General features: G+C 38.3%; 1 protein-coding gene across 1 annotated transcript in view; it reads left to right on the forward strand.

The window, feature by feature from the left end:
• LOC127435780 (gamma-aminobutyric acid receptor-associated protein-like 2) overlaps nucleotides 1–16,556 on the forward strand; it is a 95,927-nt gene that overhangs the window by 38,233 nt on the left and 41,138 nt on the right. The window contains exon 3 of the mRNA XM_051689477.1: nucleotides 12,965–13,137. Coding sequence (XP_051545437.1) covers nucleotides 12,965–13,137 — 173 coding nt within the window. The remainder of the gene's footprint in view (nucleotides 1–12,964; nucleotides 13,138–16,556) is intronic.

A 16,556-nucleotide genomic window follows, 5' to 3' on the forward strand; every position in this document is an offset into this window, starting at 1 on the left:
TTTCTTTCTTCCATGCAACACGAAGTAGATATTAGACAGAATGTTTGCCTGAGTCACTATTTACTTTCAGTTAATTTTTTTTCCTCTATATTTTGAAAGTGAATGGTGACCGAGACTGTCAGTCCCTAACATTTTGTCTAACATATTTTGTGTTCCACATAATGCAAAGCATCACACTAACAACATGAGGATAGGGAAATGATGACAGAATATTAAATTATGGCTGAGCTATAACTTTAAAGGGATAGTTCACCCAAAAATGAAAATTCTCTCATCATTTACTCACCCTCATGCCATCCCAGATGTGTATGACTTCCTTTCTTTTGCAGAACACAAATTAAGATTTTTAGAAGAATATTTTAGCTCTGTAGGCCAAAATTTTGATGCTCCAAAAAGCACATAAAGGCAGCATAAAAGTAATCCATAAGACTCCAGTAGTTAAATACATATCTTCTGAAGTGATATGATAGGTTTGGGTGAGAAACAGATCAATATTTGTCAATGTATTTGCTAGACAGTAGGGGCGATATGCAGAGAATTTGAAACACAAAAAATACAAGAATGTGAAGGTGATCTGTTTCTCTGTTTCTCATCCACACCTATCACATCGCTTCTGAAGATATTGATTTAACCACTGGAGTCTTATGGATTACTTTTATGCTAACTTATGTGATTTTGTTTAGCTTTAAAATGTTGCCACCCATTCACTTGCATTGTATGGTCCTACAGAGCTGAGAAATTCTTCTAAAAATCTTAATTTGAGTTCAGCAGATGAAAGAAAGACATACACATCTGGGGTGGCATGAGGGTGAGTAAATAATGAGAATTGTAATTTTTGGGTGAACTATCCCTTTAAGGGCTCTTATCATATCTGGATGAATTTGTCAATAAGAGAGGTTTGGAAACATTTCTAGTAATTATTACAGTGAAAATGTGAAAATGTCCCACAAGGACATTATATATAATGCTGAAATATAAACCAAAGCAAGATCATGCTTTATTAATGCCTGCTTTCGCTATTTCATAGCTTTTAAAGTTCTGTGCGGATTCTTATTTCAGTGTAGTTACAGTTTTCAGTGTCGAAAAAATTTAGATCATAAGTTCTGTACAGCAGTACCTCCGCTCTCTAAATGCAGAGTACGCATCCTGTGTAGGGCACCAACACCGGTCATGGAACACTCGCTGTGTCTGAAACTTCCCCCATCCACTATATAGTGCACTATTTCGAGTGTCCGCCATTTTGTAGGATTGTCTGAATTCTGAGTGAGCCACTCGTTCCTTACTTTTGTTTACTCATTATTACCCACAATGCACTCTAATTTCGAGTGTACATTTGATGTACACTGGACGACAGTTAATTGCCCACAATCCATCACAGGGAAGACTTACGAGCTGGGAGTTTACTGCTTCCTTCACTCCTGCAATGTTTTTATTCATGCTGAATGTATTAAATTGCTTTTTGACAAATCATTACTTGATTAAAATAACATAATAACATATAGAGAGGCAAAACATACAGATACATTTTAAAATGTACTCTTTATTTGACCAAATGTGTTTACTCTTTATATTAACATGCAGTATATATTAAAAATGACAAACAGAATTATTGTATTAATATATTATTAAATAAGAATAACAAGTAAGGCCCAAGTATTTTAAAAGTTCAAATGTGATGTTGTTTCTGTGACAGCCCTAGAGATCCGACACTTTTTGTATACGTCAGCGTCCAATTCACTCACTCACTTCGTTCACTCGCTGCTGAGAAATAGTGCACTCACTGCCATTCACTATATGGGAAATAGTGAATGAGTGAACGATTTCGGACACAGCCACTCTCTTCGCCATACGATCGCCTCATGCCCGCACATCTCTCACGCACACCTCGCTGTGTATGTGCAGAAATGCTAAAAAAATCTTGAGGCGTGGGGTGTGGCCTGGCGAGACAGGGCGTGGGGCATGGGACCAGGGCAGAGTCAATGGAAGGTGGGGCCCTGAGAGGCTTGAGGGGTGGAGCTGTGGAAGGTGGGGTTGGGAGAGACTTGAGGGGCAGAGCCATGGAAAGCGGAGCCATGAGAGTCTTGAAGGGTGACACCATGGAACATGGTGCCCAGAGAGTAGCCGATGACTCAAAGGGCCAGGGTGGAGCCAATGGCAGGGAGGACCAAAGCGGTGCTGGAGGCTCAGAGGAGCAAGGTGGAGCTGGGGGATCGGAAGACAGAGGTGGAGCCTGTGGGACTGAGGACCAAGGCGGAGCCGTAGGGAAGGAGGTCCACGGTGGAGCTGACGGATCGGAGGGACGAGGCGCAGCCAGAGGATCGGAGAGCCAAGGTGGAGCCAGGTGACCGACAGACGAAGGAGGAGCCAGAGCGATGAGGGACCCCGGCAAAGCCAACAGGCTGAAGGACCGTAGTGGAGCCGAGGGAACGCATATTTGAGGCAATGTCGAGGGACTGACAGGCCAAGGCAGATTCCAGGTCTCGGAGGGTCCAGGCGGGGTCGGAGGGTTGAAAGTTCCCCTTGCCTGCTCAGGAGAACTAAGGGTTGGTATAAGGGCGGGAACCATCTCCAGGTCCAGCTGCTCAGATGTGGCCATGGCATGGCGTGGAACAGACTCAGGCGTGGCTGTGACGTGGCATGGAGCAGGCTCAGGCGTGGCTGTGACGTGGCATGGAGCAGGCTCAGGCGTGGCTGTGACGTGGCATGGAGCAGGCTCAGGATCAGGAGCAAAAAATGGCGCTAGCTCAGCGACCATGACGAGGAACTCTGGCTCGGCGGCCATGACGTGAAACTCTGGCTCGGCGGCCATGACGTGAAACTCTGGCTCGGCGGCCATGTTTTCGATGAATTGAAAAACCCAAGTGCTGTTTTATTTACAGTTGTGAAATCCAAAACCCTAACTATAGATGTGAACTAAACAAAACATAAACATGAACAATTAACATGAACATAGACTTGACTTGACTGGACTTGGACTTGGACTTGGACTTGGACTTGGACTTGACTTAAACTTGATTTGACATAGTATGACACGTTACCAAACACAATACCTGACAAGGGACAATGGAAAACATGAGGGCTTAAATACTAGACATGGGAGAACACATGACAAAGATAACCAATGAACAGACAGAACTGATAACAAGATAACAAGACAAATGAACCAATGAAAACAAGACACATGAACATGGAGGGAAAACAGGACATCACATGACTTGGGAACACATGACATGAAACAGGAACTAGAATACAAAATAAAAGACATGATATACATGAACACACACATTAAACATTACAGTGGGGAGCGAAGAAAGTGTTTCACTTTGAAGAGCTTGATGCTGCAGCAGTGATTGTGTGACAGTCTATGACAGCAGCACGCGCCTCTGTGTGAACTTCCGCTCTCGTAAAAGTCCCATTCAGTAATCTCTCAATAAATTACGCATTAATTAAAATTAAACCCAGTAATGTAACGACAGGAACGCCACCCATTGTAAAGAAGTAAAAGTAAAAAAATGTCATTAGAAATATATTGAGTGAGAGTAAGAAGTACCCACTTCTCTGATGTGTGTGCACATCACATACGGAGCGGGGAAACGGCCTCCCGTCATCACCCAAGCCTCGAGGAAACGAGTCGGAGTCAAACGACGGATGAACACACATTCTACCTGCATCCTCATACGATTCAAGTAAGACGTTTACGTCTGGGCAGAGATAGAATATTATAATGTGTTATTCTTGTGTATCAAGGTTTTTGCTTGTACAGTTTATGGACCGCCGAGTCCACTCATTGCTGCTAATAATACTCAAGGTATTACTGTAATGTACTGTTATCACGAATGAGATCTGCTGTGTTGTATTCCAACCACATTGGACTGTTGCGTATTTCCGCCATCATGGGTGAGACCGGCACACTGAGTTTATCCATTAAAGAACCAAAGTTTACGAGCTGTCCACCGCATCTCTGAGTGATAAACTAACTTTCTCTCCCACGATCGCGAAACCGGCTTTGGTGCCGCCACTTTATTCTCTCTCTCTCTCGTACTAACCACACTCACACACGACCCCTCACAAACATTCTTGCACACACTTTTGGCTAGTAGATAATTTCGTGATAAAGCTCAGCTTTGTCCCTAAGTTATCGTACAAGCGGAGACACGCGGTAAACGGTCAGACGCCATTAACCGGCTTCTCTCACGTCCGCCATTTTGTGCGCGTCACTCCTTACACACACACACGCGCGCACACACACACAAACACTCACACACACAAATACACACACACACCTTCCTCTTATGTGTTATAGGCTTATTTTGGTTACCATATCTAATCACGTCAGTGTTTAGTTTGTAGTTGTAAGTCGGAAGTTTATTGACTGCATTGTATTGATTATTAATTGATATTACTGCGTCAGTAAACTTTGTTATATTTCAAAGAGAAGTGTTTTGGTTTGTTTTGCATACACCTGTGTCAAATGCTGGCAGGGGATGTCAGTGCTCAGTTTCAAGCCTTTATTGTTTCCTTTTGAATGTCGATTTTCCTAAGAGAACAATCTAATATTGAGACTGTTTTACTATCTGGTTATTAGTCCCTGATTCCAGGGTGGTGCCCTGGCAATATTAATCCTTATTAATATTCTATTGATTTTGATAATTGATAATTATCTTTGATTGTTGAATTTGAAGGATCAATAAGCTAGTGTTAATTCTAATCAATGTTCCATTGATTTTAATAATTAATGATTATCTTTGATAATAATTAATATTCTGTTGTATTTGATGGTTATCTTTGATTGTTGATGTGAAGGTTTAAAAGAGCTAACATTGATTCAAATCAATGTTCTATTGATTTTAATAATTGATAATTATCTTTGATAAATATTAATTATTGCTAATAACCAAACCCGCTCCTAACCTAACCCTAACCCTAAATTTTATTAACATTAAAAGACATTATTACATTCTATAAAGCTTAAAAGATAATTAAAACTGTAGCGCTGCCTATTTCCACCATTGAAATCTGCTGCTCGAAAGAACCCGGCAGCGCGGTTTCCTGCTGTGTGACGTCAGAGCAATTTAATCTATGGACCTATTCTATGTTTAATAATACATAAAAGACAGTTATTTTTGTCTCATATTTTCAGGCTCATAAGTTGTAGTTTACTGTAGTTTTAAATAATAAACCGTACTTCTGATTAAGATATATAATTAACATATTTTAAATTGTTAAAGGTGCAGTATGTAAGATTCAGAAACCCTTGTTATTAATGACACCTGTGGCCGTTAAGTGAACTGCAGCTAGCTACTTGTTGCTTGTGCTTGTGCACTCACACTCCATAGGGACGTGAGCGAGCGATCATCAGCCAAAACAATGATGTAACGTACAAAGAGACTGAACATGATTCACCGGCATCATGCTGACAGATGAGATAGCATAATTAAAATTACACAGTTATGATTGTTTTACTACAAACTTTGAGACTAAACTAAAGCTACTTATCAGCTAACATACTGATACACACATACAGCTACATGCTACCAAACTAAACCAGACAGTTTACTGTTCCACTGTTATGTTGCACTGTTGTGTGTTTTGTATGTCATATGTTGTACTACGATCAAGAAACCAGTGTATTTGCTTAAATTTATCCTGTATACCTGACTTTTATTATAAAGAGAAGATCGGTGAAATTATTTGAAAGTTACGAAGCAAGGTAGCTTGCAATTCGTCAGCGTTAGCAGGCAAGATCAATTTAGCTAAAATTACACAGATCAGTCCTTATGGCACTATATTTCAGATGCTTTGCAGTTATGTAAGCTTACCTGTCCAAAAAGAAGAACGCCAATTCAGGGGCAGTTTTGATCCCCAAAACCGAACGAAGGTCCCTCCAGGAATCAAATGCCCTGCCGATGTTCACTGTAGTTTTCGCTCGACCACGATCACGTTCCCACTTAGCCAAATGGGATTCAGTAGATAAATGTTTTTTGGCTTACTCTGAGTTTGTGTAGGAGTCGGTGTTGTGCTGGGAGCCGGATGTTTGCTGGATTCCATCTCTAAGATAACGTTACCTAGTGTTGCAGTTTGCTGTCGCTGTTGAATAGCGGAAGAGAAACACTGAGGAAAGGCTCTCGGGAGCGCGCATAAACGTCACATACTTTGGATTTTCCTGGCAAAACCGACCCGCTCCCTTCGCGTGAAAATCAGTCTACATGCTTTTATAGGCAACCTAGGAAGTCCGGGAAGGGCTCATTTTTTAAGTTGCGTTACAAGCCGTACACACTTTAAAAAAAAAAAAAAAAAAAAAAAAAAGGTGAATATTACATGAAAGTTGTTATTATTTCTTTTCATTTCTTTTCATTTGTTTTTTCAGATGTGCTGTAATTCATACAGTATAAAGACACTAGACTACTAATATATGCTTATTCTGTGCATTGTGTCAGATCACATTAATTTTATCCATCAACAGTGCATGGTCACTTTAATTGAGCGCGAGCGAAGCAACAAAAATAGACTCAGAGCCGAAGCCCCCGCTGCACTGCAGCTCACGCTATGCTCTGACACGCTTCTGATGCTTTCGATGTGAATGCTCTAATCTGTCATTATGGATGACAGAAAAAATATGCTCTGCTCACGTGCTGATCATGCTTGTGATGTGAAACTGGCGTTACATCATATCACACTATCTGATAGTTATGCTGGTAGCACATCCTGATAGGTATTATATGGCTGACAAGATGTGCTACCTAGGTTTTTAACACCTTTAATGCTGTTGTAGTATATACTGACAGATTCTCCCATGCCTCAACACCTGCTACCTAAGTTTAGGCTTTATATATCACTGTTTTCACTGCTAGTAGCACATCCTGAGCTGGAAGCACAGATTGTCAGAACACCGGCAGATTTTCTTGCGTACCACCACTTCTCTGAGTCTCCCAGTGCGATGTAATGTCTTTATTTAATTTAAGTCAATGATTCAATGAGGCCAGCCAATCACTTTTATCTGACCTTCCAAATGGTTTTGATAAAATCGCTGTGGTAAACATCCGAGCCCTCTTTGCTCAGTGGTGAGTTTAACAACACTTAACACGTGCAACAACAGCATCGGCGGTCATCAAGCTATCCATGGTCCAGTTCCGGACCGGAGCGCTCATGTTTAAGCTTGTCTGGGCATAGTTAAGTTACATTCTTTTCCAAAACATGAACCAGCAACTTTTAGGTGAGTGCATTTTATCGCGTCTTATTCAATCAAATGTATTTATGCAAATTGTTTATCCGCTGTGTGCAGTCAAAACTACAGACTTAAAAAAAAATGTCAAAGCTGTCAGCTCATATGCACAACCTTTTTTCACAAAAGATAAATCGATGAAGAAAACCAAAGCTTCAAAGAAAATAAACAGGAAAATCAGTCCATAGTTTCTTATGATTATTTATTATTTGCACAAGTATATGGCTCTTGTGTGCAAATTCAAGTGTGCAAGACAAGAAAAGGCTAATTGTCCCCTCATTGAATGGGAGGATATAATAATAAAAAAGGAAAAACAGACATTATGTGGTTTTCTCAGTTTTAGGCTACATTATTTTATGTAAAAAGGGAATTCTACATTAGATTGTCATTGTTCTCTTATGTGGGTTGATATGGTCAAAGACAGACTTAAGCAGGTCTAAATATTCTTCCTCAGATTTCATAAACAATAACCCTACATTGTATGTTTTTATTTTCAAAATGAAGTGAATCAAAACCTATTTCTTAGTTGAAGGTGTGATGTTTGTTCTTCAGCCAGATCTTAAGAAGGAATTTATAACCAGACTCAAAAGTTAAATAAATGTATACATACTATTACAATGTACATAAATGCATAATATTAACGGTTTTATCTTTGTGTTAGGTAAGATACATTTAGTTTAGTAAGATAAATTTAGTTTAGGGCTAATCACATGGATGAGACTATTTTGGGTCACCGTCATAACGCGACCACCTGGCAGCAGGAAGTGTGGCTCTTACAACAGACTTTAAAATATTCCTAATATATTTAACCAAATTGCTTCAAAATTGTTTAGAATAATGTCAAATTCCAAATGCATGTGTCCACCTTGCATTGTTTCCGAAAGCCACCGGACCCATGGTGCTTAGGCCCATCATCGCTGCTTGCAGCTATATTTTGTATTATTATTATTATACTTTTTCTGCCTTAAAAGTGTCTGGGCATCAGAGACCGTAAGTCGTACAGATCCCAAACTTGGTAGGATGGTTCCAATTAATTAGACAAAGTAACAAAAATGGCCACCAATAGCCAATCAAATTTCAGCACCTTATAACTCGTATTGGGAATGACCGAGAGTTATGGAAGTTACTATGCACAAGCAGTGTCAACTCGAAGCCGCATATCAGATCATTGACAATCGGCCACACGGTGGCGGTATAATTAGCCAATTTGCAATTTTGCTCATAACTCGAACCGTATAGGCTACAATAAAAACATTTTGCTTCTCTGAATCCACCAGTGCCCCCCAATGATATGGTCACATGGATTTGTTTTTAAAAACCTACTTTTTCTAATCTGTCCTAGGCTGTTTGTCTGATTCGCACAAAACTTGGTATACATCACCTACAGACTCTCCAGACAAAATATTATCAAAGGGATTTTGATATGTCAAAGAGTTCTGAAGATATAATCAAATATGTTTTGGGCTGTGACCCATAATAACTAAATTGCCTGTATCTTGTGAGCACAATTTTCAAACTTAGCAAAACTTAAAAAAAACATGGAAAAGGGAACATTCTGAGGTCACATGCAAAATATCATCAATTTGGCAGAGCTGTATCAGAATTTTATGACTGCATTTTTGAGCAGTTAGACTTAGGCTGTTTTACTGTTTGTCCCAGAGGGAGCCACAAGACAACATTTTTTAAAAAGTCTGATTCCACATAAATTCTAAAACACTGTATTTTGCCACAGCCCCTGTAAATCAAAAAATCTTTTGAAGTCCGTTGTGCACTGCTGTCTAACTATCATTAAATGATTAAACTATATGGCTTTGTTCACACTGCAGGAAAAATCCGATTTTTCCTCAAATCCGATTTTTTTGAGTAACTGTTCAAACTGCAAGTTATATGTGGCCAAATCAGATTTGTTCTGTTCAGACTATAGTCGCTTTTGCTATCACGTCCACATTAGTTGTCATGGTAATGCAGAAAACTTGCATATATTCACCATGCATGAGATTTTAGCGATGGATTTTCTACCATTGATTATGCTTTTCATAAGGGCAGTATCCAAATATGAACATTCTTCTTAGACAACGGCTTAAAAATGGGAGAGGTGGCATATGCAATGTTTGTTGCTGCTAGTGTTCTTGCTGCCCGTTTTAGCAGGGACATCCTGTATTTTGGAGAGTGAAACATCCCATATTGAAGGCTTTGTGTCCCGTATTAAAGCATAAAAAGTTCGGATAGTGAGACGATGACCCGCGTCCTGTGATGAAATGCTCAAAATTCTCAAGTGTCCTGTATTCGCGTGACATTCAATACTTTATCGCGTTGTGGTTTCTCACAACCTGTATGGGTTACTGCACTTTAGTGCATCTCTTTGGGTAAGTTAAGTCAATGTCTGTATTATTATAAGAGGTTTGCAGTGCTTTGCGTGCCCTGTAACATATAAATGATATATGGGTGTGTTTCGTTCAGAAGTGATGATCTCTATTCCCTGTTTACTTTCCACTGTGAGAGAACAGGCTGAACTCACTTTTGAAGTCATTTTCATTAAAAATTCTGTTTGTAACAATCCTACTGCATGGCCATCATTATTGTATTAAATTCGAAGTGCCCTGTGAAGGCATTAATTATGATTAATTATCTGACATATAACAACTGTCGCGCACAGCAAATTACGGAAAAAAAAAAAAATGCATGAAATCCAATCTGACCATTCAGACTGTGACACGTTAAGAAAAATCTGATTTTAATCAGATTCCAAACCACATACGAATTTGGTTTGGATGAGTTTGAATCGGATTTAATTTGTTTTTGTCCTGTTCAGACCATGTATTTGGTGTTTTATGCACACCAGTAAGCAGTTTCATATGTGTTACCAATGTACAAAAACACAAAAGCTGTGTACCCAGTTGAGCTGATAATATACAGTATTTGTTAAAGTGTTTACATGATTGTAGTATGAGTTCTATAAAAACATTGCACATTAGAGTTTAAACACAACAACTCACGAAAACACAGAGTTTTATAAGTTACAGGGCCACATATGTTTATTATAGAAATACATATTTGTCTAAAAAGAAGTGCTTGTGGACTTTCAAAGTTTTGAACTGCAAATTGTAACTTCACATTCAATTGAAATGGACCTATTGGATCATATACAGCTCTGGAAAAAATTAAGAGACCACTCCAAATGTTTCTTAAATCAGCATCTCTACATGTATGGAAGCCATTCCATTCCAGTGTCTTTTGAATTCCTGCTTGAATTCTTGAGCCAGGAGTGGCATAAAATCACCCAACAGCAATGTGAAAGATGGAAAGCGTGCAAAGACGCATAAAAGCTGTGATTGAAAATCAGGATTATTCCACCAAATACTGATTTCTGAACTCTTCCTAAGTTAAAACATTAATATTGTGTTGTTTATAAATGAATATGAACTTGATTTCTTTGCATTATTTGAGGTCTAAAAACACAGCATCTTTTTTTTAATTTTGACCAGTTGTCATATTCTGCAAATAAATGCTCTGACAATATTTTTATTTGGAATTTGGGAGAAATGTTGTCAGTAGTTTATAGGATAAAACAATTATTTTCATTTTACTCAAACACATACCTAAAAATAGTAAATCCAGAGAAACTGAACATTTGGAGTGGTCTCTTTCAGGAGCTGTAACATGCAATTCATCAAAATTTAGTTGTTTAACATAAGTCAGCATATACTATGAAACACAGAAGGTACCACATGTTATAACAGCAAAATATTTACAGAGATTTATTATTATTTTTTTATTGGACTTAAACATTTCTTTCAGTAAGAGGGAGTGATTTCCTTCTGAAAGTCGGTTGTCTCTTTTGAGACTAGCATGCATTTTTGTAAGCTGTTTCATCAATGCCTAACTTTTCAGTGGAGATTCAAGATTGTTGACTTTGCAGTAAAAACACAATGTATTTGAAAATATACATGACAATTGTAAGACCTAATAGTCTACTTGAGCCATGGGTGCTTGGACCCCAATGATTGTCACTTGTGGCTATATTTATTATTATTATTATTTTCAGTCAAGTGCTTCAAAAGTTTTGACCGGTAGTGTACATCCGATTTCATTTACGCCCTGAAAACTTTTTCGACAGTTTGAATTTTCTGAAAAACCTACTTTTACGAACTCCTCCTAGGCCCTTTGTCCGATTTGCTCGAAATTTTGCATGCATCATCTAGGGACCGTACTGACAAAAAAATGTTTTGGATTTTTGATTTGTTAAATCATTTCGAATTATAATAATTTAATTATAAGCTAATTCATTCTTTGGGCATGGCACAAGTTTACTTAATGGCCTATATCTTAGTCCAAATTTGACGGAACCTGGAATACTTGATATCAGAACATTTTAAGGATGCATGCAACGTTTCGTCCAATTTCGCCAATAGGGTACGCTACAGCTAAAAATTCCTTATAACTCTGCAACCGTTTCAATGAAAATTTTGAAAATATGCATGCATCATTTCTGGGTCACGGGCTAACATATCCTTACAAAAATGATTCAACAAATCAACAAAAATGGCTGCCAGCAGCCAATCATATTTCAGCAGCTAATAACTTAGCTTAAAATAGCTAACTTAAAATAGCAGATCACACTTAACAGGTCACCAAAATTAGGCTGTATAACAAATTCGATGAAAATTGTCCACAAGGTGGTGCTATAATGATCTTATTTGCATTTTTTTCTAATAACTTCTTATCTATAAGGGCTAGAATCAAAATTATTTCATCTGATTCCTTGAGTCAAGTCGAACAAACCTTATATCTCCAATTTTATTTCTGGCCCTAAAAATGTTCCGCCATTTTGGATTTTCTGAAAAAGCTCCTCAAAAGTTTCAAACTCCTCCTTGACCGTTTGTCCGATTGTCTCGAAAATTTTTACTTATCATCTTGGGACTGTCCTGAAAAAAAGATGTTTTCGGATTTTTTATATGTCAAATCGTTAGAAGATATAAGTCAATTAATTATTTGGGTTTGAACTGTAACTACTACTATACCTTTATTTGTGTGCACAAGGTCCAAACATGACAAAACTTAAAATATATACAAACCAGGATAGTCTGAGAACATGTGCTAAATTTAATAAATTTCCTCTTGTCAACAGCAAATAAAAATATTATTTATTTCAACTGTAATTGATAGATGAAGGATAAACTACCAATTTTATTCACTAGATGGAGCATCAAGAAATTCCATTAAATCCTCTGACTTGAGTTATTATTCGTGTAATGTAATATCTGTGCAGTAAAAATAGCAACAGCTATCCAGCAAATGAAGAGCCCTATGAAATCTGTTTAAGTTTTTACGTTTTTTTCTAATTTTGCAACTGTGATAAAAAAATCTTTTGGAAGAAATTTTACACAAAAACAGCTGTGTCCACAGCATCCACAAGATCTGTTTTGTCCAATTTATTATTTTGGCCATGTCCTGGATGGCACATGCTTCTGCTAATAAAAATATTTCCAAATGAAGCCAAAGCTGGGTCAACAGTTGTGTGTTTCATAGCATGTTGGGAATGTTGCCATGAAAATGATCATGAAAATAATGTCACAATGCAAAAAAAAAAAAAAGAATAGTCCTAAACATAGGATTCATGTTCTTTAAGCATAATAAAATGTATAATTTTTATTTTTATGTATTTTTTTTATTTTGGGACATGTTCTTGACAAGTTGTGTTTAACATTGCTTCATTTTTGTCATTCTCTCTTGTGTTATCAGGTTATAGTAGAGAAAGTGTCTGGCTCACAGATTGTTGACATTGACAAGCGGAAGTATTTGGTGCCGTCTGACATTACAGTGGCTCAGTTCATGTGGATCATCAGAAAGCGAATCCAGCTGCCTTCTGAAAAAGCCATATTCCTGTTCGTCGACAAAACTGTCCCGCAGTCCAGGTGAAATTGCTAATATAATGATTAATTTAGGCATGTATGTTTGAATGGTATAGTTACTTTCACACCACAATACCAGGAAACCACCCCTAAACACCTCCTAAAAAAATTCCAGGAAATAAAGAAGACAGTTGCCACTTTCACACATGAAATCTGTTAAATTTCAGTAAAATTGTCAGATCGCCTTTCCTGGTAAATGTACCACATCAACACCAAAATGCCACTTCACTCTAAAATGTAGTTATTTTATCAGTCTAAAAATATCTTCATCCACTTTTAGGCTGGATTACACTACTCAACTTCTAAATTCTGAATAGAATCTAAAATATACTCTGTATCACACACTTACCGACTGTGTAAATGGCTACAGACAAAAACTGGGCAACAAACATTAAACGACTGAGGATCACTGCAGCTGTCGAGTCAATCTAATCAGATTGCAAACTTGCGTGAAAACACCCCCACCCCCGTTCTAGGAGATGTATGACAGATGTAATCAAACATGGATGTACAGAAGTGCCTCTGTGGTTGTTGCCACTAGCATATTTGCTGAGCATATCTGCCGAGTATATTTGAGTGCGGTCTTGGGTGGAAACACTGAAAATGCGACAAAAGTTGGAGGTTTGTGGCGTTAAAAGTTAAGCTTCACTTTGACCGCTTGTTCACCATCTCCATTTCCTTATGATCCAGTTTCATTCCCTCGCGCGCTCTATTTCCATTGGCTGCTTACCACATGACTTCATAGTCGTGGAGCATCATACACTATGAGATTTCCTCTACAGTCGGCTCTGAAATATCAAACATGTTTGATATCCTCCAACTAGATTGAATCATTGACTATCTGTCCAATTTGAAGATTTTTTTGACTCCCTAATTATTGAATCATCTCACCGTTGATCTTCCAGCTTTGTTCACACATAATAACTGGTAGACCTGATTTACTGGTATTTTAAAAGTGGGGCGTGATCACCTCTAAACAGAAAATTGCATTAAATTTTCTGGAAAAGGGTGATTGTTCCAAAGTGACAAATGACACATTTTCACATCCGCCCTGCAGGAATTTTGTTTATTGACACTACAACAATCTAGTGTTTTCTTAATAAGACATCTATATAGGCATCAATAGGCATTTGCCAATTTTGTCCCCACTACTTTTTGAAATAGCTTTCTTCATGTAAGTGTCTAATGCAGAAGAAACATCTCCAGTTCTTGAGCAGGAGTTTCCATTTTGTTCGTGTATGTTATCATAACTGCCGATCCGGCACTGGAGTTTGTTAGTTTTAATTTTATAATGAGTGCTAGTTGCGGAGGTTATCAGTGGCATTGAGTGACAGCATGCGCCGATGTGCATGCAGACACATTCTTCTTCAGCTCATGTTGCTTTTCAGTGAACATGCAAAACAGATGTTTCCCTGCTAATGATAAACATCCACTGTACAGATGCAATTTATCAAAATATATGGATTTATTCATTGACTAATCTCAGTTCTTACAGTGTTGGGTGAACTGATAAAGTTCTCAAATTAATTATTAGACATATTGTATTTAGCAAAATAGTAAAAGATTATTTGACGTTATTTGACACCACCCGGTGTTCCTTTTGCTGCTGGCGCGTAGCTCGAGTCTGTTTTTGTAGCCTGCAAGCCTTCTTAGCATTGTTTATTCTACTTTTCCTGCTTTCCATTGTTTATTTTTCTATTTTACTAAAGATCTATAATCTCCTCCTTTTACTGCGTGCATCCATTTGACAGCTTTTCTATTTTTATTGCGATTCTACTGCGTGCACCCATTTTTCTTCTTCATTTTTAAACGGATTATTGCATAGTTCTCAAACCCCCTGCTGCTCCAGAATCACCACAACAAAAAAACTGCATGAGGGATTCACATCGATTTAAAACCCCTGCTGCTCAGGAACCACCACCACCACAACAACAACAAACAACTGCGGTAAGTCATGGCATTATCACACAGTATCGCTACTTGCACTGCATGCTACATGTTTACGAGAGCTTAATCCGTCAGCAGTGAGGGATTCACATATGATAAATGTAAGGAATTAGTTAGGCTGACAGAAAAGACATGCATCCGAATGCTAGTGGAGGTCAGTGAGAAAGAGAAGCCAGGAGATATTGTTTTGGATGTGGGTAGTAATATTTTGCGGGTAGCAAATATTGATATGCTGGGGTAGTATAGCGAGCAACTTCGGTTCCGGCAGTACAGCCCCCAAAAGTGACACCACTCTCCCATTACTGTTAGGATTTCCAGCAGATTCTCCCCACTCAGTGATGCACCAACTGAGAAGCCTGTTGGAAGAGCCCTGGTTATAGGTGATTCTATTGTAAGGAATGTGGAAATAGAGACTCCAGCTACCATTATTAAATGCTTGCCGAGGTCAAGAGCATCTGACATCAGATACAATTTACAAGTGCTGGCTAATGCTAAACGTAGATTTTCTAATGTGCTCTGGCCCCCTCCTTCCTCATCATAATGACAAGGTTTATAGTAGATTTGTGTTACTGAATGGCTGGATGTCTGAGTGGTGTCCAGAGAATAGCACAGATTGGATGAGTTTTTGGGGTAGACCTGACCTGCATAAGTGAGACGACTCCATCCCTCTAGGGAAGGTGCAGCTCTCCTCTCTAGTAATTTAGCTTGTAGTCTTCATAGTGATAGTATTTGACTAACTGGGGCCCAAGTGAGGAAGCAGACAGACTGGCTTAACCAACCATTTGCTAGCTGCCTTGAGATGTCACAAAGGTCACACAAACTACAACACATAGGGACTGTATCACCTAGATATCATATAGAGACTGTGTCTGTTCCCTGAATTACCAAACACAAAACCCTCATTAAGTAATTTAGAAAATTGTTTATTTATGTCAAACTTGAAAATAACAAAAACTAATTAAGAATATAGCTGCAAGCAGCCATTCCTATTTCATGTCGAACTTGTTAACTTCATGATGCTGTAACTTTTCAGCAATTGCAAAAATCAAAATGAAGTGAAGTCATATCTCTGCATCTCGGTCTGGAGATTATTTTGAGCCAGTGTTTGGGAAAATCAGACCAAGTTTAAAGGATGTAAAAGGTTTAAACTGTAAACATCATAATCCAAGATGGTGGCCACTGTAATGGGCGGAAAGAGCCACTTCATGGCTTGGCCCCTAATAATAATACTAACAGGGGCTACACACCTTCGGTGCTTTGCCCCTAATTAACACCATAAAAAAGTAGGGTTTATAAACATAGATTGCTTTCATCCAAAGCACAAATTGTAAATGAAATTATTACAGATCATAGTTTGGATTTGCTCTGTTTGACTGAAACCAGATTAATATATTAGTTTAAATGAGTCTAGCCCCCAGGTTATTGTTATTAACATAAGCCGTCGAGGAGGGGGTGTTGCTGTGATTTACAGTGAT

Source organism: Myxocyprinus asiaticus, chromosome 46 (assembly GCF_019703515.2).
Source record: "Myxocyprinus asiaticus isolate MX2 ecotype Aquarium Trade chromosome 46, UBuf_Myxa_2, whole genome shotgun sequence".
Lineage (NCBI taxonomy): Eukaryota > Metazoa > Chordata > Actinopteri > Cypriniformes > Catostomidae > Myxocyprinus > Myxocyprinus asiaticus.